This window comes from Onychomys torridus, chromosome 4 (assembly GCF_903995425.1).
Source record: "Onychomys torridus chromosome 4, mOncTor1.1, whole genome shotgun sequence".
Classification (NCBI taxonomy): Eukaryota; Metazoa; Chordata; class Mammalia; order Rodentia; family Cricetidae; genus Onychomys; species Onychomys torridus.
This window is the reverse complement of record NC_050446.1, coordinates 13,693,469-13,718,193: the sequence shown is the minus strand read 5'-3', so window position 1 is coordinate 13,718,193 and position 24,725 is coordinate 13,693,469. Positions and strand designations below refer to the sequence as shown.

The 24,725-nt window shown below is 48.0% G+C and overlaps 1 protein-coding gene across 1 annotated transcript; it reads right to left on the bottom strand.

Moving 5' to 3' along the window:
• Nucleotides 1-209: 209 nt before the first annotated feature.
• Ubac1 (UBA domain containing 1) lies at nucleotides 210-23,712 on the bottom strand. Its single transcript, XM_036184108.1, has 10 exons — nucleotides 23,358-23,712; nucleotides 18,533-18,653; nucleotides 17,289-17,362; nucleotides 10,732-10,839; nucleotides 9,539-9,641; nucleotides 9,144-9,252; nucleotides 7,935-8,166; nucleotides 6,934-7,020; nucleotides 6,029-6,167; nucleotides 210-729 (listed from the first exon to the last, which is right to left on the bottom strand). Exons 1-10 carry the CDS (start codon nucleotides 23,493-23,495, stop codon nucleotides 614-616), a joined length of 1,227 nt encoding a protein of 408 aa, XP_036040001.1. The 5' UTR covers nucleotides 23,496-23,712; the 3' UTR covers nucleotides 210-613.
• Nucleotides 23,713-24,725: the final 1,013 nt, after the last annotated feature.

Sequence of the window (24,725 nt, the reverse complement as noted above, 5' to 3'; positions counted from 1 at the left end):
CATTTAAGAAAAAAAGTGCTGCCAGGCGGTGGTGGCGCAGACCTTTAATCCCAGCACTTGGGAGGCAGAGGCAGAAGATCTCTGAGTTCGAGGCCAGCCAGGGCTACGGAGTGAGTTCTAGGATGGCACTGACACCCACTCTGGGCAGAGGCGGATGCACAGGCCTAGGGGACACATGTGATGTCCTTGCTGCCATGGAGTAACACAACTGAAAATAGGAAAAGGGTTTATTTATTAAAGTCATCTGTGAGTCACTCTGGTTAAATTAGCACACTTGACATAACACTTTGGATCAGAACATGCCTTCTTTAAAATACAGTGGGCTCCACAAGCAGACAGCTAAGGGTCAATTCAAGTAGCGCTTCAGGAGCCCAGCAGAGCATCTGGAAGGTGGGCAGCAGTCGGTGCCCTTCCCAGTGGACAGCCACTTCCTGTAAACACCTGTCAGAGGCTAGGACCGCAGCTTTCAAACACGTGGCAGACGCTGAGAAGCAGTAAGGTCAGGAAAGGCGAGTCACCGCAGCTGTGATCCAGGCAACGTTCCAGCTGGGCCCTGTGCCCACTGCCTCGGAGGCTGCTGGGGCTGCACACCAAGGAGCACAGTGGGCAGCACCTACGTGCGATTCAGTGTCTGGAAGATTCTAGAGATCTGCAGCATGACAGGGCCCGTCTCCGGGTCGTTCATCCACTGTGTGCTGTTAAGTGGGTTCTCCAGCATGTCTTCAAACGCTGTGGGAAGACAACAGAGCTGAGTGGCGGCACCCAAACACCAACAAGCACACTGAGCCTTTCTCAGTGGCCCTGTAGTGAAGGGGCAGGGACACAAAGAGCTTACCGCTGACCCTGGCACTCACCCTCAGCCAACCACAGGACCTGAGCTGTTGACCAAACAGATCTGAGAATAGAAGACAGACCTCAGGAGCCATCGGCAGGGAGGTAGACTGTCTATGTGATCACAGCACTCCCAACCACGGCCCATCAGCAGGGCAGTGGCTGCCCTTTCCTCCACCTTTGACAAAGCCATGGACCATGTGTGTTAAGTGCCCCAGCTCATTGGCCACCAGTGGGAAGTCAACAACCTGAGCTCACAGCACCTTAACTCTGGAAAGTCACCAGTAAGACTCAAAAGTCAGCCTGCAACCCTCCTTTCCAGACACCACAGGAAATGGCCATGTGCATAACCCTTTGTACTAATATGCTCCTGCAGACTTAACACCATCAGCTTAGAAAAGCTTACATGTTCAAGCACAGTGAACATGTCATGGAAGGCTGGAGTACAGCTCAACAGTATACACAGGCCCCAGGTCCATCACTAAACCATAAAAATAAAAATGTAACAAGGCATTTCTTTGAAATGAAAACTTTGATTTTCTTTTTTGTTTTTTTCCTGGTTTTTTGAGACGGGTTTTCTGTGTAGTCCTAGTGTCTTGGAACTCACCCTGTAGACCAGGCCAGCCTCCAGTTTAGGCCTGCCTCTGCCTCCCAGAGTGTGTGCCACCACTGCCTGACAAACTTTGATTGTCTACAGTTTCACAAAATTATGACTGGGGAGATGGCTCAGTGGATTTTTGCCACGTACAATTGAGGACCTGATTAATTGCCAGCACCCATATAAAAAGCAGGCTATGACAGCACACACTTGTAATCCCAGTACTGGGGAGGTGGAAACAGGAGGATCCTGGGGCTTACTAGCTAGCCAGCCTAACCTACTCAGCAATTTCCACATCAATGAAGGACCTTGTCTCAAAAAACAAAATGGGAGCTGGCAAAATGGCTTAGCAGGTAAGGAATTTGCCACCAAGTCTGATGACCTGAGTTCAATCCCAAGGACGCACAGGTGGAAGAGAAAAACCAACTCTGAAAACTGCCCTCTGACCTCCACATGCCCACACATGCCTGCACACACACAAATAACAAATCTAATGGGCAGCTGAGGAATGACAGCTAAGGTTGACCTCCAGCATCACAGGCACAGACACATGTTCATCTGTGCACACAGAAATATATACACATGCAGACACACAGTAACCCTACAGGATTAAGGGGCATCTGAAAGTCTGTACTAGGCAGCAATTCTTTGCATGCACACACTGGTCTAAAATGAGTGTCACAATTGAAGAACAGATGCTAGATATTCAAGGGCAACACATAAAAGAAGGGATACAGATAGCCAGCACAAGCCTCCACCATGCTAAGACAGCTCTCAGGCGGTTAAGCAATCAGGCCTTCGGCAAAGGAGGATGTAGGTGTTTCCACAGTTGGTGGCAATGTTGAAGGGAAAGTGGGCAGACAAGACAAGCAAGAGCCCAGATGCCCAGCCTCTGACTTAGTCATCCGACGCTGCTCATTCTTGGTAATAGGAGTTGCACCCAGAGGATAGGGCACAAGAAAGGCTTGCTGCACAAGAAAGTCAGGCCCTACTGTAGTCAGACAGAAAGCAATTTAAGTGACCAGAAACAGGGAACCATACTGTCAAAATAACAGTGCATCCAGAGAACCAACTGCTATGCATTCACCAACACCGTCTCAAGTGGTAAGGAGAACAAAGAACAGTGTGGCGTGTTAGCAAGAGTCCCACTGCAGCACCACTGGCCCACTGCCAGACACCAAATGCTCAGAAGCCAGGCCCAGTGGCACACACCTAGCACACGGAAGGCTAAGGACAGTACAGTTCTGGGGCCAGCCTAAGCGTCACAGCAAGCAGGCCAGCAAGACCTGAAAAACAGAAGCCAGAATGACACACACCACAGGGGTCAAGGTGACTTCTACTTACAGATTTTCTAAAACTAACACATTTCTGCTAAAACATAAAGGTCAGAGGTTTGGGGATTCCTTAACTTATAAAATTAATTTCTTTATCTATTGGGAGGGCATGCCTCAGTGTGCAGGGAAGAAGAAGCTGGTTTTCTCCTATGCTGAGTTCCAGGGATTGACCTCAAGCTGTCAGATTTGGTGGCAAGTATCTTTAGTCACTGAGCCATCTTGCCAGCCCAAGGTGGTTTTAATTTTACTATTAAATATTATCATAAATATCTAATTAGAGTTTGAGAGAGGTGTGTGATCCCTGCAGGGGATGGCTCAAGCAGGCCACCCTGGCTGCTGTGGACCTCCACAGGAGTACTGCATGGATGGCACCAGTGTGCAATGCAGACGTGGCTGAGAGCCATGTGCCACCTCTGCAGTCACCTCAGGCCTGTGAACAGGCTGCTGCTGTGAGGAGCAGTCTACGTAGGTGGGTCCTGCCCTACTGGAGACCCCACCAGGTGCAGACTAAGGGTGCTCACTCTGGGTAGCTTACTTCAGAAAAGGAAGAAAGGAGTGACACCAGCTAAATATATGTGATCATCTAAAAAGACAAGACTAACCACCTAGTACCTAAAATGAGGGAGAGCTCCTTCTTTTTCGAGACAGGGTTTCTTTGTGCAGCTTTGGAGCCTGTCTAGAAACTCGCTCTGTAAACCAGGCTGGCCTTGAACTCACAGATCTGCCTACCTCCCTAGTGCTGGGAATTAAACCGGCTGGGACAGCTTCTTTTATCTGACCAAATGTATCTTAAAACACACTAATCTCGGGGCTGGAGAGATGACTGAGAGGTTAAGAGCATTGGCTGTTCTTCCAGAGGTCCTGAGTTCAATTCCCAGCAACCACATGGTGGCTTACAACCATCTACAGTGAGATCTGGTGCCCTCTTCTGACCTGTAGGCCGAACACTCACTGTATACATAATAAATAAGCCTTTAAAAAAAAAAAAAAAAAAAAAAAAAAACACTAATCTCCATGCAGTAAGAGCCACAGTGACATGAAAAGAAAGCTCAGTCTTAGCATGCCAGGCCCTGAACCCCCCTCTCCCCACACACACACACAGAATCCTCTGGTCAGATCCCAAGACAGCACCTATTAATTTCTTAAGATCTACAAACAACCCGGCAAGGGTTGGGAGAGTGATGCTCTCAGTGTGAAAGAACCAGTGACAGTGAAAACACCAAAGACATAGTCTCAATACACAAGAGAAACCTCTGTACCATACACCATGCAGGCTACAGCCACACACACACACACACACACACTCCGCTAAATGATGGACTTAAAGAAAATTCAAAACTCTCCAACAACCCTAGAGAAATGTCTTTCTGAACATAACAGATAACAGGCACCTTTCAAGTTCAAGGATCAGAGAGGACTTCTGTTCCCAAAAGCTCTTGATAGGAAACCAGAAATGGGAAGACACACACCATAAGCTGGGAAGGGCCTGTGTTCAGAATGTTCACAAGAGGAAAAGAAGAACCTACAAGGGAGAGACATAGAGGCCCTTGTAATGTCACACACTGCTGCTGAATTCCACCTGAGACCAGAGAGCACAGGCACACTTAGGGCCCAGGCGGCAATGCCTTCTCTGAGCTTGCCCCTAGCGCTGGAAGGCCCGCCCACAGGAGCCCATGTGCACTGAGAGACAGCCACAAGCTTCTGCATGTAAGAAAATGACCCATGCACCACTGAACAGCAGGGCACAGTCACCTCTGGCCCATGGAGTAGTGCACCTCACAGGAGATATGACAATAAGCCACAGACGTGGCCGAAAAGTGATGCCCCATTATAAGGCAGGGACAAGTGAGAGACCGACCATGTGCCTAGGAGTGGCTAAATCCTAGAGGAAAGCCAAGGAAGGACAGGTTCCCAGGGCCGTGGCCACTCTTGCATCAAGGAAATGGGAGATCTATGGGAATGGCACATGAAGGCTCAGAGGAAGCAGGGGCTGGATGGGTCAACTCTGCACTCACAGGACTAACACTCTGAGGAAAGGCCCACCTTGATTCCGGAGGCTACATAGCCAGACCCTGTCTCCAATTAAAACACGAGCAAACGCACACAAAACTTCAAGAAAAAAAATGCATGTATGCAAACACACATGGACTTTTCATCTTGTCGTCATCCCCGAACAATTCAGAATCCCAGCCACTCTCCTGGCATTCATGTCACGTTGAAGTCAAAAGGAATCTGGAGAGCAGAAGCAATACTGTTGTGCCTTTTCTGTTGTTTCTTTAAGACGAAGTCTCACTCTTAGCTCAGGCTGCCCTGGAACTGTCCTCCTCTGGGAGTGCAGGTGTAAGCCACATCAGTGTCTATGCCCCATTGTGAGCCCTGAGTGTCTGCACACACTCTCTGGAACTGTCCTCCTCTGGGAGTGCAGGTGTAAGCCACATCAGTTTCTATGCCCCATTGTGAGCCCTGAGTGTCTGCACACACTCTCTGGAACTGTCCTCCTCTGGGAGTGCAGGTGTAAGCCACATCAGTGTCTATGCCCCATTGTGAGCCCTGAGTGTCTGCACACACTCCCTGGAACTCGTACTGTGGACACTGAGGATGACTGCTGAGTGGGGAGAGGTTGCAACAGGGTCTAACACCCAGGCAGGCCTTAGCCCCTCGAGTCTCCTGCCTCTGCCTTCCAAGTGCTAAGACTACAGGCATGGCCACTACAACTGGCTAACTGTGCTGTCTACAAATGAAGGGCATATGCATAGCTATTTAGCTCTATACTTTTTAAAGGTACAAACTTAGATCTGTGCAAGCAGAAGTCAGTTCTCACCTTTCACTGTGTGATTTCCAGGGCTCAACCTCAGGCTTGGCAGCAAATGCTCTTACCCACTAAGCCATCTTACTAGTCCCATTATGTGGATTTTCTCTCTCTCTCTCTCTTTTTTTTTTTTTTTAGTTTTTTGAGACTGGTGGATTTTTAATATATAAATATATATCACAAATAAAAAGAATGATCAAAGAAGTGCCTTATAATAAGTAAAAGCCGAAACACACCATCTCCTCATCTCCTCTCCCCATGCAGGCCATTGCTCTGCTCTCCTCAAGTCCCCCTCTGCAGAGGCCCATCCCACCAAGACAGAGCCCGACTTCCTTGTAGAAGCCAACCTGCAGAGCACACTAGTGCCCAAACCATCTCTCTAGTACCTGTGTCTTGGGCAGGGAACCCACCCGCCATCTGTCCCCTACCCAAGCGGGCCTAAGTAGACACACATACCTAGCAATGTCTTAGGGTTTGTCAAACCCAGCTGCACCACTGGGTTGTCCAAGATGGCCTGAAAGAGAGGGCTATTGGGATCGATGCCCTGGTCCAACTCCTCAGGGGATGGCTTCCGGTCCCCTAGCAGCCATTCACACTAAAAACCCAAGAATATCAGAGCAGCTGTTAGTCCCTTCTCAAGGTACCTGTCCCTTTCGCGTGGTTCTCCACAAGCTCCCACGGCTGCGATGCCAGGAAGAGGCCCTAACATGAACAAAAAAAAAAAAACCTGGTCCACATCCAGCCAGCAAAGAGACAGAAGGAAGTATCAATGGGCTTCCTTAGCAGACCTGGCACTGCAGTTCAATGTGATCACTCACATGGCCCTGGGCACACCACTTTACTTGAGAGAACCCCAGTAAGACAGCATCTCACCACAGCCAATGAGCCTCGAAAGTCCGGATCCAGAACTGTGTGTGGCTCAGTTGTCTGAGCCTCGACTCCACACACAAGTTGGGAGGTCACAGGCCCATGACACAGTCCTCCCTGGACAGAGCCTGTCAGTAGCTGCTATGTGTTTAAGGCATGGTATTTGATCTTTTCTGTTTGTTTTGTTTCTTCAAGACAAGGTTTCTCTGTGTAGCCATGGCTGGCCTCAAACTCAGAGATCTGCCTGCCTCTGCTACCCAAGTACTGAGATTGAAGGCATGAGCCACCACACCCATCCTATGGACTTCAATCTTAACAGTTAATAACCCACAGAATATGTACACAAAAATCATTGTGGGTCTAGGATTTTCTGAGTTTCTGTTTGAAACATCTTCCCTACTATTTCACATAAAAAGTGTCGTCACCAACTATGTGTGGAAATCCTGACAAGGAACATTCCCAGTGCATGCAGAGTGCAATCCGCTGGCACTCACAGCGGCATTCTGCTGGTTGTTGTTCACACGGAGTGCATCAATCACTTCCTTCTCATCAAAGCCCATCTCCATCAGTGAAACGACAGCCTAAGAAGGAAGAACAAGCTGGTCAGCACTTCGCCAGGGGACACTGCCCACCAAGGAGCATACCACAGTGCAATACGGGTTTGTCAGTCACAGGCAGTGGATAGCACTTGGCACACATGAGGTAGGAAAGGGCACTGGGCAGGAAATGTTTCCTCTTTACAGCCAAGGATAGAAGTCAGAGCCTGGCCGTGCAGCTGGTACTGCCCAGGACTGCACCAGGACAACTGACTAAACACAGGCCCTAGCTGGCAGTTTTCCTCATTCCTGCAGAAGTAAAGCTCCGTTTATCTTTAGAAATCTCTCAACCTGACTAACAGGATTGCTAAGGAAAATATGAGCCACAGATGACACCAAAATCTGGAGAGCAAGTAGCATGTGCTGAGTGGGCAGATTTGTAACCTGGAAGAGAGTGAAGGCCAAGGAGGGTTAAAACTGCAGCAAAGAACAGGACAAGGGATAAAATCACAGAGGTGAAAAAGGTCAACTTGTGGTGATGAGGTGGGGCCAGAAGTGTGCATTTGTGGCAGCTGATGGGAGGCAGACAGGTGTCCTAGATCCTGGGTCCTGATCCAGTAGCCAACCAGCATCACGCATTCCCACTCCCTGCCAGCCCAAAGAATGCTCCTCCAGCTCTCTGGACACTGCCCACCCAGCCCAAAGATCACGGCAACAGGCGCAGCAGCATACATGTAGCAGGTGGAAGCTGGCATACTCAGCTTTTCAGGAGATGTCACTGAGCAGAAAAAAGCCAACTGGACCCAAGCACAGAATGTGTATGTGTGTGATACATATATATATATTTGAGGATCTGCCAGACCTAAATGGGAACTCCCACCCAGACTCCAGGTGTCCCAGCTTCCTTGCACAACACAACCACAAAGCCAACCACATGCTGCTGCGGCCCCATCACATACCCGAGCATCGGCTCGGAATTCCCTTTTCCTGCGGATCTTCTTGAAGATTTCTGTGAGCTCATCTCGGGCCTCCTCATCTCCAGCACTAGTCCCCACAGCAGCTTCAGGGGAGGTGGAGGTGGTTGTTGCAGCACCCGCCCCTGTTTGGGAGGCATGGCCTGGAAGAGGTGTGTCAATTGCTGGATCTTCCGAGTGTTCAATTAACCATTCCATGGCCTGAGGCACTGACATGCTGAAAGGGGACAAGAGATTCTCCTCAGCTCCCCCAGAACAGTCACTGGAGACTTTCCTGTCCCATGTGCTCCAACATGTTTCAACAGAGACAGCAAGAACAGCAGCAGCAACAGCGGCAGATGATCTCTTGGGATGGAAACCTCCATATAGCCCTTGCCTCAAACTCCCAAGACCCAACAAGGCACGCACATACATGTGCCCAACATGAAGGGACAAAGGAGTCTAGGCCCCAGGTCCTCAGCACAGAGAACAGCCGTTGACCAGCTCTGGTCTACAGTTTTCATATGGGATCTGAGTAAGTAACTGAAACCAGACTATCAAAGGGCTCCTGCCCCCGCTGGGGGCAGCTCTGGCTTAGAGCTCTCCTAATTTGAGGATGCAGGGCACATCTACAGGCTGATGCTTAACTCTCCCAACAGCCAGGTAAACGGTGGGTCACACCTTCAGTGCCAGCTACTCAGAGTCTGAGGCAGGAGGATTGCATGAGTCCAGGAGTTCAAGACCAGTATAGGTAACAAGAGACCCTCAAACACACACACACACACACACACACACACACACACACACACACACACACACACGAATGAAACTACTTCTGAGGCGCAACAATAAGGTGTGTCTTTTAAAACACACATATTAGAAATGACTTAGTCAGGTTGGAGACGGCTCGGAGTTTAAGATGAAGAGCCCATACTGCTCTTCCAGAGGACCTGGGTTTGGTTCCCAGCACCCATGTCAGGCAGCTCACAACAGTCTGTAACTCCAGCTCCAGGAGATGCAACTCCCTCTTCTGGCTTCTATGGGCATGCATGCATAGGGTGTATGCATGCACACACATACACACGCATATACACAGATACATAAAAAATTTAAAATAAATCTTTAAAAAAAAAAGTATGACTCCACCAGAGTTTGGGAGGAGAGATCACAGGGAAGCCCAGGCCAAGCTCCAAAAAGGGAAGAAAGAAAGCATACTGGTTCAGCCGAAGGGCCTTTGAGGCTCTGCTCTCAGGAAAGCCCATTTCTGTGAGCTGCCGCAAGGCAGTCTCATCCACTCGCTCATCCTCATCTTCATCCAGCATAGCTGAGAAAAAGAGAGAAGACCTGCCATGAGGGGATTCCTAGGCCCTTTGAAGCCCCACAGCCTCATCTGCAAAGGCTCCTAGCAATTACTAAAGCCACAGAAAACTCGAGCCCTAACATCAGCTCTTACACACACACAGGGAACGGCCGCACAACAGGCCAGAGCTCCCCTCTCCCCCCTGGCCCCCATCACCCGAAAGCAGAACCTGTTTTGAGTGCGGGGGCTGGGGACACATTCTGAGGCTTGGGCAGACAGCTGGCGGGTACAGGCTAGGACCCACTCATACCATTTGCCTTCTTAAACAATTCAACTGCATCGGGATTCAGTGCTAACAGCTTCTGTGCAACCTCAATGAGAGACACCAGGATCTTGCGGAGTTCGGTCTGGAACTGCGGAAGAATGAAGAAGGAGATCGTGCCTGGCAAGTGACGCACACCTGTAATCCCTGCTCTAGCAAGGCTGAGGCAGGAAGATTGCTGGGAGTTTGAGGCCAACCTAAGCTATACAGTGAAACCCTGCCTCAAAAAGAAAAGAAAAAAATGATCATTTCTGTGAAGGTCCAACAAACCTGATTAGATCTGCAACCCTATCCCGGACATGGCCCTCCAATCTATGAGGGCACTTTGGCCCTCACTGGGAAGGCAGAGGCAGACAGACACATGTGAATTCAAGGTCAGCCTGATCTACACAGTGAGACTCTGTCTCAATAACAAACAAAAACCCTAGACTGGGAGATCAGAGACATCCCCCACTTCTCTCCGCCATGCCTCCAGCCTGGTACTGGGTCTGGAGATGGGATATCACAAGCTTAAAGCCTCCTGAGACCCTGTCCAGGGTTGGACCCGCAGAAACCAGGAATGGACACATGTAGCAGTCACTGCAGAAGAATTACAAAGCTCTTATCAAATATAACACTTCAAAAAAAGACCCCAGAGAGGTTTAGCCCCCAACAGAGCCAATATGGATCCAGAACTGGTAAAAGTTAAATGCTGGCCCCTTTCCCCGACTCCTGCATACACAAGCCTATTTTATCATCAACTAGCCCACGTAAGCATGCTGCAGGCTTTTGACTTTAACTTAGTTTTCTTGTCCAAAGTAATTGGGGAACTCACACTCCTCCCTGAAAGCTTTGTTGTATTTAGAGCAAAGCCACTGCATTTCTCTATAGCTGTCTGTCTGTCCAGTGCTACAGTTATCTTGTCAACTTTGTAGCTGAAAAAAAAAAAATTGTAATTTATGGAACAGTTCAAAAGTAGTAAAGAGTTCCTGAATACTCTATTTCAGAGTCTTCTCTTTTTTTGGAGGGTGAGGGGTGGGGTAACTATAACATCCAAGCTAGGCTCAAACCTGAGCTCAGGCCATCCTCCTGCCTCTGTCTCCTAAGTGCCAGGACCATAGGCATATGCCAGTCAGGACACCAACCCTAAGCTTCTTGTTGCCCCAGAGGACACACCACCAGCCCACTAGGCAGGTGCTCACATCTCTCATGGTGGTCTGGACTGCAGTCCGGTCCGTGCTACAGGCAGGCAGGTTGGCTGTTGCCCGGAGGATAGCATCTTTGTCTGGAGCCTTTTGCTCTTGCTTCTTCTGCAGAGAAAATGATTCAAGTCAGAAAAGAAGAACCCAGGAACATGAGGAGTATAACAATGAACCTGGACCAACAGCCCACAGGGAGAACAGTAACCTAAGTATTAGCTGTGATCCCCTTAGGCTAGAAGATTCTGGAAAGTTCTAGGCACAGCATTGGAAGCAGAAGCCTAACAAGATGCTTAGGGTATGATCACACCTGCTATGAACCATATGCAGGTGAAGACAAAGAGGCTGGTGATGCCAGGCAGTGGTGGCGCAAGCCTTTAATCCCAGCACTCGGGAGGCAGAGGCAGGCAGATCTCTGTGAGTTCGAGGCCAGCCTGGTCTACAAAGCAAGTTCCCGGAAAGGCGCAGAGCTACACACAGAGAAACCCTGTCTCGAAAAACCAAAAAGTCTTTTCATCTTACAAGGACTCCAATTTGCAGAAAGGCTCGTTAAGGAAGGGAATGGCTCAGTTGCCTTTATCCTACAGGCTATGGGTGGGTTAAAACTTCTGTTGGTCTTTTGTGTTGAACACACAGATTGCAAGCCCAGTGCCACTTAGAGATCTTTGGCAACAGTTAACTCTGCAACTCTCACACGATTGAGCCTGTATGATAATGAGTATTTAGAGATGGGTAATGCCTGGGGGATGCTCACCAACCTAAGACAGAACGCCTGTGTGGACTGGACAGGTGTCTCCATGATGGGTAAGGTGACCTGCTGACGTTCCATGCACCCTAAGTCAGAAGCTCATTTTTTAGTAAAAGGGGGGGGGACCTGTAGGTCCCTGGCCCCCGGTTTGGGTAACTGTTGTCTTGCTTGCTGACCTTGACCTTGATATCCTTCCTACACTAATTCCCTTCGAGATTCCACCTGAATGCTTAAGGGAAGCTCCTTGTCTGTGTATCCAGCATATTGGGCGTTAACAGCTTAGATGCAAGATTGTAAAACATCAGAAGCGAACTTCTGCTCTCCCGGATTCTCCCACTGTGCTGTAAGCCTGTATTTAAGACCTCCTCCCTCCTTCAATAAATGGCATTCAGCATTCAAAAATAAGGGGGGGGGGATTGAAGACAGTGATGTCCTAAAACAGGAAGTAGTGATGGTGTCATGGGCCTATGAGGATGCTGGACTAAAGTCTATCAAATTGTGCAAACAGGAAAATTGTATACTATGTGAATTATCTGTCAATAAAGATCTTATATTAAAAAAAAAAAAAAGAGGCTGGTGCTGAGAGTGGCGGTCCTGTGGACTTTGGTGGGCTAGGGCAGAGTCCTCTGGAGAAAACAATGGCCGCGTGAAGCCCGGAGGCCTCCCAAGCCTCCATGAGTGGAAGTAAAGGATGAAGGTGGCAGAAGCCCACAGATAAGGAGGACAGGAGAGGAACCAAACCAGCAGAAGGGTAGCGCTCGGCAAGCTCAGAAGATATAGGAAGGCGCACAAAGGGTGGATTGGGTCCGTAGTTAATGCCAAGAGCCCACAGGACACAACCTACTAAGATCAAGGCCATACCAACCTACTGAAGGGCATTGGGATAAAAAGGGAGGCCTGGAATCCAAGAACCACTACTTCTACCTCACTGGCCTTGGCCAACAAGAGTCTGGTGAAACCTGAGAGCCTAGTGTGAAAAGCTGCACTGCAGAGAGGGAGGGAAAAGGGGAAGGGGGGAACCTTCCTGCACCCTGCTACTGCTTTGCTTCTTGTTCATCCCAGCGACTCTCACAGTCAGCAAGCCAACCACAAAGAGAGACTGGAGCAGGAAGGGTGCAAGAAGTCCTGCCCCAGAGAATTCAGCAGCTGGCATAGACCATCTAGGCACAAAGCACCACAAGCTTCCAGGGCTCTCAAGGTCAGGGGAATAAGAAGTAGTGAGGAGGAGGAGCAGGTAAGAGAAGAGAGCATCTTGCTACCAGCAACCCAAAACCACACCAACCCAGCATGTGCACACCAGGGTGCCACCAGCAAGAGCCACAAAAGCCAGGTAAAGGGGCTACAGAATGGTTAGAAGATATGGTCAAGGAAATCCACAGGATGCAAGCCCACCAAGCCAGCCAACAATAGCTGCAGAGAAATAATTTACCAAGAACAATCAGAAAACACAGGTGTGGTGGCACACATTGGTAATACCACTTGGGAGGCTGGAGTAGGAAGATCTCCAATAGTTCAAAGCCAGCCTAGTCTACATAGAAGTATAAGCTAGAGCCAGGCGGTGGTGGAGAAGGCAGTACTTACTTGGGGGGCACAGACAGACAGATCTCAGTGAGTTCAAGGTAGCCTGGCCTATAGAGTGAGATCCAGGACAGCCAGGACTGTTGTTACACAAAGAAACCCTGTCTATGAAAAAAAATAAGAAGTACAAGCTAGCAAGGCCCTGTCTCAAAATATAAAAAAGATCCAGAAGCAAATTTCTAGAATTCAAACACCTGAATCTCCAGAATCTGGGAAAAGTCTGCTTCAAAGTACATAATCAAATTCCACAATTCCTCAGGGCACAGATGCCAAGCTTCAGACAGACAGACAGAACAGGGAAAAAGAGGTGATCATAGAAGGCCAAGAGTAAAACTGTCAGTTCAGGTCAGATGTGGAATGCCAAGCCTGGAAACCAAGATGCAGTCACGTTCCACCTAGCCCTGTGAAATGGTTAATCTTCACTGTCAACTGTGGATTGAGAGACACATAGAAGTTAGTAAAGCACACGTGTGGTATGCCCGAGAGGATGTTTCCAAAGAGAATTAGCTCTTCGGGGCTGTGACCTAACCAGTGAGTTAATCCATTGATGGCTTCAAAGTGTAAATAGGGAGCTGGCACAACTGTGGAAGGCAAGGCCTGCTTAGAGGAAGGGGGTACTGAAAGGCATATCTTTTTGTTTTGTTTTTTGGGACAAGTTTCTCTGTGTAGCCCTGGATGTCCTGAAACTTGCTCTGTAGACCATGCTGGCCTCAAACTCAGAAATCTGCCTGCTTCTGCCTCCTGAGCGCTGGGATTAAAGGCGTGCACCACCACCGCCCAGCTGAAGATGTGTCTTTTAAAGAGTATTATCTTGTCCTGACCCCAACCTGTCATCCCTCTTTGCTTCCTGACTGCCATGCAGTGAAGAGCTTCTGTCTGCCATGCTCTTTCTCCATGGTTTTGCAACTGTTACAGCCTAAAGCAATGAAGCCAGTTGACCCTGACTGAAACTCCTGAAAAGTTAAGCCCAAATAAACTCTTCCTCCTCTAACATGTTTCCTTAGTATTATGTCACAGTGAGGTCAAGTCTGACACACCAAAGGAGGACAAGAAGAAAATTCTGCAGAAGAGAACTAGACAGCTCTATGCTTCCTGCTAACAGTTCCCAAGTCTGCAGGATACGAAGATGTAAGCAAGAGTGATCAGCCCTGGGCTTGGGTTTCATCACAAGGCATAGGTGAATGCAGAAAAAGCACATGGTTTTTCCAGCCTAGTTACTAGAGCCCTTACAAAGGACATCACTCTTTCCAGCAAGGGGGTTCAACCACTAAAAATTTCTGCTTCTTTGGCGAAGATGGGAGGCCATGCAAACTGTCCCCAGGAACTGAGAGTAGCCCCCAGCTAACAGCAGTGACAGAATCCTATTAACTGCATGAAAACACCTGGAAGCATTTCCTTCCACAATCTCAGAAAGAAACACACAAGAGTCAGCTGAGCCTTCTGTCCTCACAAGCCTTAGTACTAAGTTCAGGAGGGGAGTTTGTGGCAACAAGAGGAAGCAACAGGAACTCAGTATACATAGCACAGAAAGTGGAGAGACCTGGCTGCACAGTGGGCAGCAATTCACACTACACACAAGGCCTGGACACACAAGACAAGTGCTCAACCACTAAGCCACATCCCTAGCCCTAAGACAAAAACAAAAAACAAACAAAAAAAAAAAACCTTTTTTTTTCTCCCTAGCTGTGGCTGTCCTAGAACTTGACTGTAGACTAGGCTGGCTTCAAACTCAGTCATCAGCCAGCCTCTGTCTCCCTGAGTGCTGAGATTAAAGGTGTACACCAGCACCAGGCCAAAATATCTTGATACCTGATGCTTCTGGCAGAAAAGAATACTTCAATGACAATAGTAAGTATAGTGGTTTGGGCCGGGTGGTGGTGGCGCACGCCTTTAATCCCAGCACTCGGAAGGCAGAGGCATGTGGATTTCTGTGAGTTCGAGGCCAGCCTGGTCTACAAAGCCAGTTCCAGGAAAGGCGCAAAGCTACACAGAGACACCCTGTCTCAAAAAACCAATACAAAAAGTATAGTGGTTTGAAAGAAAATGGCCACCAAAGAGAGTGGCACTATTAGAATGTGGCTTATTGAAGTGGGAGTGGCCTTGTTGGAGGAAGTGTGTCACTGTGGGAGCAGACTTTGAGGTCTCTTTTGCTCAAGCTTCTTAGTGTGACTGTCAGTTGACTTCCTGTTGCCTGCAAGATGTAACACTCTCAGCTCAGCAGCACATCTGCCTGCATGCTGCCATGCTCCCCATCATGATGATAATGGACTGAATCTCTGAAACTGTAAGAAAGCCGCCCCAGTGACTAAGAGTTGCTATGGTCATGGTGTCTCTTTACAGCAATAAAAACCCCTAACTAAGACAGTAAGTAAATAAGAAACAGTCTTCAGCCAACCTCGTGATAGCCTACTATCACTGGAGGGAAGGAGGCTAGGAGGGGAGCTGTATCCTTATCACTAAGAAGCCACAATCTAATGTTGGTAATGGCAGAAGGAACAATGAATGCAGAGTATCTAGAAAGCAGGAAGAGAACTGCCCAGGATAACAGCTGGAAGAAGTAGAGGTGGGCTACGTTGGGTTTCAGTGGCAAGCATAAGGCAGTGGGGTCTGTCTCCAACACTTACAGTTATGAGTGACTTCCTTTAGGAGACATGAGTCCAGCATGATTTTTTATTAGATCTGTAGTACTCTTTGACTCTTAATAACTGCACTGTTAGACTTTTAAATAATGCCATGATGTTCCCTTTGCAGTTATGTACTATGTCAACACAGTTCTAGCAAACTGTTGGCTAGGTACTCACCCTAAGCAAGTATCTTAAGCAAGCAGGCCACACAGTTTGTGGTCAGAACTATGTTCTTAATAGTTACAGGGACTGTAAAGTCTAAATGCTCACAACTGTAATCTGAGTTCTGCCATCAGCTCAGGAAAGCAGGGGGTGGCCCAGGAACTGTGTGATGAAGCCTGCCTGTTTGCTGCCTGACTGTACCCACACCCACACCCACACCACCACGGCCAGGTGGCCAAAGATAAGGAGGGTGTGAAGCCCAGGCACTCTCCTATATCCTTGGCCTCAGAAGAGGCTCCAAAATAACTCATCTGCTATCAGGCCATGGATCCAGCCCAAGAGTTAGCCTGATCCTTCCCTGACATTAACACTCTCCCTGGACATCAGAGCACATGTAAGGAAGTCCAGACCCCTGAAACAGGAAAAGGTGTTAAACAAAGGTCCATTAAAAGAGCTCATCCTGGGACTGGAGAGATGGCTCAGGAGTTAAGAGCGTTCACTGCTCCTCCACAGGACCTAAGTTCAGTTCCTAGCACCCACATCAGGAGGCTCACAACCATCTGTAACTCCAGCTCCAGGGGATCAGACATCCTCTCTGGCCTCTGCAGGTAAAGAAACCCAGACTAACACAAATACACAAATAAAAACATTTTAAAAATCTTCAAAATCGGGTGGTGGTGGCACACGCCTTTAATCCCAGCACTCGGGAGGCAAAGGCAGGCAGATCTCTGTGAGTTCGAGGCCAGCCTGGTCTACAAAGTGAGTTCCAGGAAAGGTGCAAAGCTACACAGAGAAACCCTGTCTGGAAAAACCAAAAAAGAAAAAAAAAAAAAAAAATCTTCAAAATATCATTTCTCTCCACCAGGCACAGGTGTGTGATCTGGTGTGGAGACAGGCTACTCACAGGATGCATCCTGCACTGTGTGAGAGGACCTTGCTGAAGGATGGGCTCTGCAGCAGCCACTACACAAGCATCAGAGTGGGTGGATTTCCTCGGGCCCCAGGTAAAGGGAAGGTGCAGCACAGACCGTCCTCTAACATGGACTCCAGGACACCAGACTCAACACAGCTGCAAGAATGCACAGGCCAACCCAGGCGCACAGCTGCCTGTCGCCTCTCTGCACGCCTGCTCTTTGTGTGCAGATACCTAGCTACAGTTTTCTACTTCCCTCCTCTGGGAGAAGGGAAGACAGGCGCACAGGAGTCACACTGCAAAGGAGCCCAGGAGGAAGCACCACTAAGGATGGTGTCCTCACTCACCGCTGCCTCCAGACCAGTGGCAGCTCTTCCGTCACTAGACACCAGGCTGGGCCATGAGGAAGACCCCTTACAGCACACATGGTGTGGAGGGACTATACAGGCCCAGGGAATAAATTAAGCACTTTAAAGTCTGAGGCACAAGAGACATCTACCAATGAAGTGCCCTAGTTCCAAACTCTGAAACTTACCTTTTCTTCTGCTGAGACATCAGCCATCTTAGGAAGTGGAGAAGGAGCACGCTTTTTTATCAATAACAAGACATCTAGAAAAAAGTTGAGCAATTACTTATATGAAGTCAGTTACCATTTCATAGCCATAAATGACATAAAAGGTACCAGTTGGGGACGGAGGTGGGGGGTGGAGGGTGGCTCAGTGGTTTAAGGGCTTTCTATACAAGAGTGAGGACTGGAGTTCAGATCCCCAGAATCACATAAACGAAAGGTGGGCATGGTAGCCTATCCATAACTGCAGTACTTGGAAGGAGGAGACGAAAAATCCCAAAGCAAATTGACTAGCCAGAATAGCCATACAGACAAGCTCTAGGTTCAGCAAGAGAACCTGACTCAATGAATAAAATGATGTCAACCCCAGACTTCCACATGAATATTCATACATGTATACACATAACACACAAGAATGCTAGATGCTTGATGTCAGAAAGCAGGAGTTTCCTCTGGGTCCCTCCTAAACCAAGCCGGCTCTTCCTCCTTAGTTTTGAAGTGGCCATTGGGTCATCATAGATGACCTGTGGCTTCAGAGGTGAGCATAGCATGTGACAACCATACAGAGCACTGGTGGATGGACATCTCACATGATGTCCTTATTTTCAAGAGCTTGGTCCTAAAAATCTATGAGGCTAGAGAGCTTGAACTAAAGCCCAAACAACCTGAACCATAGCCAGTCCACAGTTTACCATGGGGGTGAGAGTGGGGGGTGATGGGGATCACCTCCTACTCTATTTTGAGCTCTGGTCATAGCTCATCCTAAAAGATGACAGCCTGAAGTCCTCATTTGAATGACATACAGAAAACACATTTTCTCCCAGAGCCAAGTATGAATGAAGAAGTGGATGTGCAGAGCAGAGGTGTCTCACTCAGACCCTGAAACAGCCACTGTGATGAGCAGTTCCATCACAAAAAGAAAGGCACAGAAGCTCCAGAATCTGGCTTTGCTTTAAAACAGGATTAAACATAACACTCTCATTTGGCTTCTGAGATGTCTGCTAGTTGTTCAGTTTAGGTTTCTGCTATTTTTCACAAGTACACTAAGACCCACACTTCTTTTAATAAAAAAAAAGTTTTAAAAAAATAAACAAACAAAACCAGAGTCAATCTGGCTCTCCTGCTCTTGTCTAAATTCAGAAAGCACCATGTGGGTGGCACAGGGATGAGGCTCCATGCTCTGTGGATGCTGCCTCTCAAGGCCTCCTTACCTTGGTCCTGGATGTTTTCTTCCAAGATAGTTTTGGTGTCACTCAGCACCCTCTCTGAAGCAGCATGTATTAACTTATGGTGGGTTACATTCTTGGGGTCTTCTAAGCTCCCATGAGCACCCTGGAGGAAGAATCAAGGCACAGATCTATAAATAGGAATTGAATTGTTATAGGAGTAACATAGAGCCTAGCACCTCAAGTCACACCTGGAATTACTGAGGCTTCTTCTGTCTGTGTCTGCCTGTCTGTCTATCCGTATCTCTCCCTCCTTCCTTCTCTCTGTGTACAGTATATATGTGCAGTGTATATATATTTTCATGTGGGTGTCTGTATGTGTGTCCACAAGCATGACAGCCAGAGACTAAAGTTGGGAGTCTTCCTCGACTACTCTCCACTTTATTTTTTGAGATAGCATCTCTCATTGAACCTGGCTCATCAATTCATCTATGGTGACTAGTTGGCCAATGAGTTCCAGGAGAAACTCTAGTCTCTGCCCCACCCCTGCCCCACCTCAATGCCCGGATTACATGTGCTGCTGGCACTGGCCTTTACATTGGTGCTGGGGATCCAAACCCAAGTCCTCATGCTTGTAAGGCAGACAGTTTACTGAACCATCTACCCAGCCCATGTTTCTTTCCTAGTCCAGATGTTAAAGCATAAATGACATTAAAGAATCTGCACACATGATAAAAAGCTGAGTGAAAGGTCAGCAAGTGTTGACCCCTCTAGGCCTTCAAGCTTATCACCAGTCCACAGTAAACTCTTGGGATGGCTAAGAGCTTGGGAACACAAGATCTTACTGATGAGCACTTGCATCCCAAATCACTTTAGTTTGGGAAGATTCTGGCAAATGACTTAGGTGAAAATGTCTGTGGTCCTGAGTATCTAAAGATCCCTTCGTTTTCTTCATTCGCTTTTCCTTCTTCTGCAGACCCACGAAGGGCAGAGGAACTGCACAGAAAGAAGACAGCAAGGAGGTGACACCTGCCCAGTGAATATCACAAAGTCTTCAGCAGAGCACAGTGCACAACTGGCCTCAGCTTTGCCTTGGCCCTAGCAATAACCACACTCCAGATGCAGCTTACAGGAGGTCAAGGGCTCACAGCTGTGTCTGTGTCCCAGGGCCCTAGACAGCTAGCTGAGTGTCAGGCAGAGTAGGAAGGCAGACTATCCCAAGCACTGAGGAGGACACCCTCTCCAAAAGGACCCCGCCAGTGACCAGAGAAGCTACCTCATGACAAGTGACTGCACACTCTGAGTGGAGGCTTGTGCAAATCTTCCAATCTTTCTCCACAGACTGTAAGCAGAGGCCTGGCAAACACAGCTCACAATCTCAGCCAGGCTCCAGCATTCACCCACACAGAATGCAAACACATCATTTCCAACGACAGAGTCCTGCTTGCCTTTGGATCGTACTATCATCTACCTGTCAAATAGACAAAGACCAAGAACATACTGCCACCGGGCGGTAGTGGCGCACGCCTTTAATCCCAGCACTCGGGAGGCAGAGGCAGAAAAGAAGAAAAAAACTGAAGCATGTGTTTCCTTCTAGATCCTGGAATTTTAGAATACTAGACACTTCCATCAGTCTCAGATTGAAAACAGTTTTGAAGAGGGAACCATCACACACAAAGCTGTTAAGACCAAGGGGCATATAAGATAGAATCTCCCTTACAGCAACCTACATACTCACCATTATGATAAAGCAGAGAATACCAACTCCCCTTGAATCTAGAAATGGCTGTTTGATAGTTAAAAACACCTAAGACATTAATAAGGTACACTTCTGGGTGACTTTGAGGGCTTTTCCACAGAGAATTAGGTGAGGGGGAAGAAAACCAATCCTGAATGTGATGGCACCATCATATGGGTTGAAGTCCCAGACTGAATTAAAAAAACAGCTTGGCTGGGCGGTGGTGGCGCACGCCTTTAATCCCAGCACTCGGGAGGCAGAGGCAGGTGGATCTCTATGAGTTCGAGGCCAGCCTGGTCTCCAAAGTGAGTTCCAGGAAAAGTGCAAAGCTACACAGAGAAACCCTGTCTCAAAAAACCAAAAAAAAAAAAAAAAAAAAAAAAAAAAGAAGAAGAAGACAGCCAACTGAGAGCCAGCACTGCCCTCTCTCTGCTTCCTGATCCAAAGATATGAGAGCAAGCAACCTCAAGCTCCCAACGCCACAGAGCCATCTTCCCCACCATAAAGAACGATAACCCTTCAGACCATGAACCAAAATAAACTCATCCCCTAAAGAGCTTTTATGTGGTACCTGGTCATAGCATCTAAAAGAGTATAACATCCATTCTGCTTCTAGAAATACTAAGGGGCTGCTTTGAAATTCTAAAATCTGTAGCTAATCCTAATGGATTTTTCAAGTTCAGAATACAGTCTGAAGTACAATTTAAAAAATAAACTAACTGTATTCTGAAGCATGTCAACAGTACCCAGGAACAGGACATAAGCACAGGTCATCACACTACCACAAACGTTCACATACACATACATATTCCAGAGGTGTCTGGCATTGGCTTCTGCTCATGTCTGGTACTGTAGATCACAGAACGATGACCCGGCCCGAATCTTCACAGGACAGTGAAGCCTTGGGAGAAGTTCTGTGCTTCACCCAGGTGCTTTGCACCCCAAAAAGGTCCCTCCACACTACAGCTCCATCATACCATACCACCACTAACCCCTTTTAGAAAAGATGGTTTACTGTGTCCCATTCCCAGACATGGTCAATGGAAACAGAGGAATACCATGGTGAAGTCACTTTGGACAAAACAAAAAAAGAAAGGCAAAAAACAAATCCATTTCCTTAAGAATTATAATAACACACCCCTCCTTGATACAACAGTAGACTCCCAGGTGCTCTGTACGAGAAGATTTTTAAAAGACTGTATCATACCCCTCAGGTAGAGAGGAAAGAAGAATAAAGAACAGTAAAAACAACCCTAGTACAAGTATGCACAAGAGAATGAGGGGAAAGGAAATCAGGTCAAGACAGCAATATGATGTGCACCAACAGGTTTCCAGGAAGAATGTCAGGTACAACTAGAAAACCTTCTCTTCTAATGAATACTCTGTGACTCCTAGACAATGGGACCTGGAGGTGGGTCAGTTCTGATCCCTCAGCTCTCTAGTCCTGTTATTTAATTATGCTGTCTCCCCTACTGCTTCAGTCCTTACACCTGGAGAATGCAGAGCAGAATAAAATCTCAATTTCAAGAAGGATAATGACAAACAAACCAATCCAAAATGATACAACTTGCAATACCAACTGGAATATTAAATATCACTAATAATTAGCATCATATCAAAATCAGCTGCCTAATTTACCACACTACTCCTGAAATTTATTAGTAAGCATTTGTGAATCATTTCCCATTCCTTTCATAAAATATTGCCATGCTGATTAGGTAAATTCACACCATTAGTGAGTTAAGCAAAACGCCACACCAATGGAGGGGACATCCATGTTGATGTGGTTTGGAGTTGACAACACATTTTCACCGATTCTGTCAATTCTTATACTGGCTTTGGAGTGACTTCAAGCTTTGCCCTGAGGAACCCAACCAGGTGGTAGAGTACACAGCACAGTACCAGACAAGGATAAATGCAAGGTAACAGTCTAGATGCCCAAGGAGTCCCCAACCTTTTAGCTTGTGCTAAGCCTGTGAGTTTTCTAGATAGCAAGACCACTGAGACTTGTTCAGAAGAAAAACAAGAAAGCAGTCTAAATACATTTTGCCCTTGGCTATGTGAGCCTCCCTGAGGTGAACCACAGAAGCCAAGACCCATGGTTACTCTATGTAGAAGGGGCTTGAACCAAATCTCCTGCTGCCTGTCTGATATTACAGACTGACTCCACAAAAGAGATGTTAAACTATCCTTTCCAAGGAGCTGCTAAAAAATTTGAAGACTGCCTTTAGAGGCAACTCAATGCTGCATTTTAATACAACCTACCATTGTAGATCCCTAATTTTCCAGAATCTCCACTAAAAAGTTGTGGCCACCTTTAGCATAAATTCTGGCACTAATTGGGTCAGGTACAGTGCTTCCATAGGCCACCAGGATTTAACAGGCATCTGTCTCACCTTTAACTGAGAGCAGTTTAGAGACAGAAGGGCTTCAAAAATGAGTCCCAAGACTTAACTACCTAAAACTAAAAGCTAACTACAGTACAATGCTCATGGCATGTAAGTAAACTTTACAAATGTCACTTGCTGGTGAGGAGACCTAGTCCTGGATCTTCCCACTCAATCAACCGTTGCCCCAGCAGAAAACAGAAGCCCAGGGACTTGTCCCAGAGTAGGACTATTTTAAGTGACTACGGCTAAGAGCCAAGCCCAGGCCAGGGGCTCCTAGCAGCTGGCTCTCAGGCAAGGAGCGAGCCCTCTTAATAAAGGTATCTAGTTACTTCTCAGCTTCTGAGGAAAGCTAATGTAAAACAAAAACCTCATCCCCAACATCAAAAAAGCCCTAATACTAGAAAACCATGAGTCCTTGCTTTCTCTCTCCCAGTCTCCCTTCACTCGTTGCCTTTCCTACCTCAGCATGTTGCAGAAATTAAAGAAAGCTCGCTCATCAGCCGGGCCAGACTCTCTCTCCTAGTTTTGCAGCTCGCTCGGAAAAGGAGCGGGAGGTGCTGACCCCGACCCGGAGGAGCGACGGCTGGGAGCTGCAGACTGCACGGCGGACCCCAGGGTCGGGTCCCAGGTGGAAGTGAAAGTCTGGTGCCTATGTGGGACTCTGGGGCAGAATCCTGGACAGGTTTCTGGTTTTCAGGAAGGAGGCAGAGGTGGAACTGGGTCGTAAGGGGCTCGGCCTTACGTGCTTGAGGCAACTCTCCTTGAGCTTCTCCACCGACGTATCCTCGGTCGCCTCTTCCAGCCACTCGGCGCCGTCGGCTGCGCAGATGTGCAGCCGAAGCACCTTGCCCGCGAAGATCTTTTCCTCCTGCACGAACATCGCGCTGCCGCCCGAGCCTGCGCCCGCTGCCCGAACCCGTGAAGGTCACCGGGGCTGGCAGGAGGACCAGGGGCGGGGCCGGGCCGCCGCGCGCTCCTTCGCTGGCCGCCACCGCCCCGCCCCGGCTCCAGTCGGCTTAGCCGCCCGTCACTGAAGGGGCTGGAGCCGTCCCCTCGCTGCCGCTGCTGCCGTCGCAGTAGCCGCCGGGGGCGCGCTGTCGCAGCCGCGCCGGAAGTGCGTAATATGCGCCCGTGAGTATGCCGGGAGTTGTGGTTTTTTTTTTTTTTCTTTTTTTGGTAGGAGCTCCGCGGCAGCCGCCGTGCCGGAAATACGTAAGTGCGCCAAGGCATGCCGGGAGATGTAGTTCCCATGGGGGCTCCTGGCCTCTTACAAGGAATGTGTGAAGGGAGTCAGGTTTCCATGCGCCTCTTTCCTTCAGCACCAACAGCCTTAGCTACAAAGTCAAGCACACACGACTTCAGAGTTGGCAGGAAAAAATATAAAACGTCTCGGTCAGGGCACTAGGAATGTGTCACAGATAGTAAGTACTTGTCTGGCATGCAGGAAGTCCTGGGTTTGATCCCCAGGACGGTATAAACATGTGTTTACAATCCTAGCATTTAGGCAGAACCAGAAGGACCAGAAAGGATAATGAGTTCAGGGCCACCCTGGAATATATGAAAGCCTGCATAAAAATACATACAAGGGGTTGGGGATTTAGCTCAGTGGTAGAGCACCTGCATAAAATATATATACAAGGGGTTGGGGATATAGCTCAGCGGTAGAGCACTTGCCTAGCAAGCACAAGGCCCTGGGTTCGGTCCTCAGCTCTGGAAAAAAAAAACAACAACAACAACATACAAAACACCACACACACACACACACACACACACACACACACACACACACACACGAGCTGAAGAGATGGCTTAGTGGTTAAGAGCACTTGCTACTCTTGCAGAGGTTCCAGGTTTGGTTCTCAGAACCCACAGGGTGGCTCACAACTATCATGGAGATCGAATGTCCCTTCTGATTTCCAAAGACTTGTCTGTAATGTTAATACATATTTGCAAGCAAAACACTCACAAAATAAATCTTTTACTATTAAGAAACAAACAATGAACAGCTATCATTGAGCCAGGAATGGTGATGTAGAAGTAGGGGGAGAAGGATCAGAAGGTCAAGTTCATAGTTATCTTTGGGTACATGAGATCCTGTCATAAGCATATT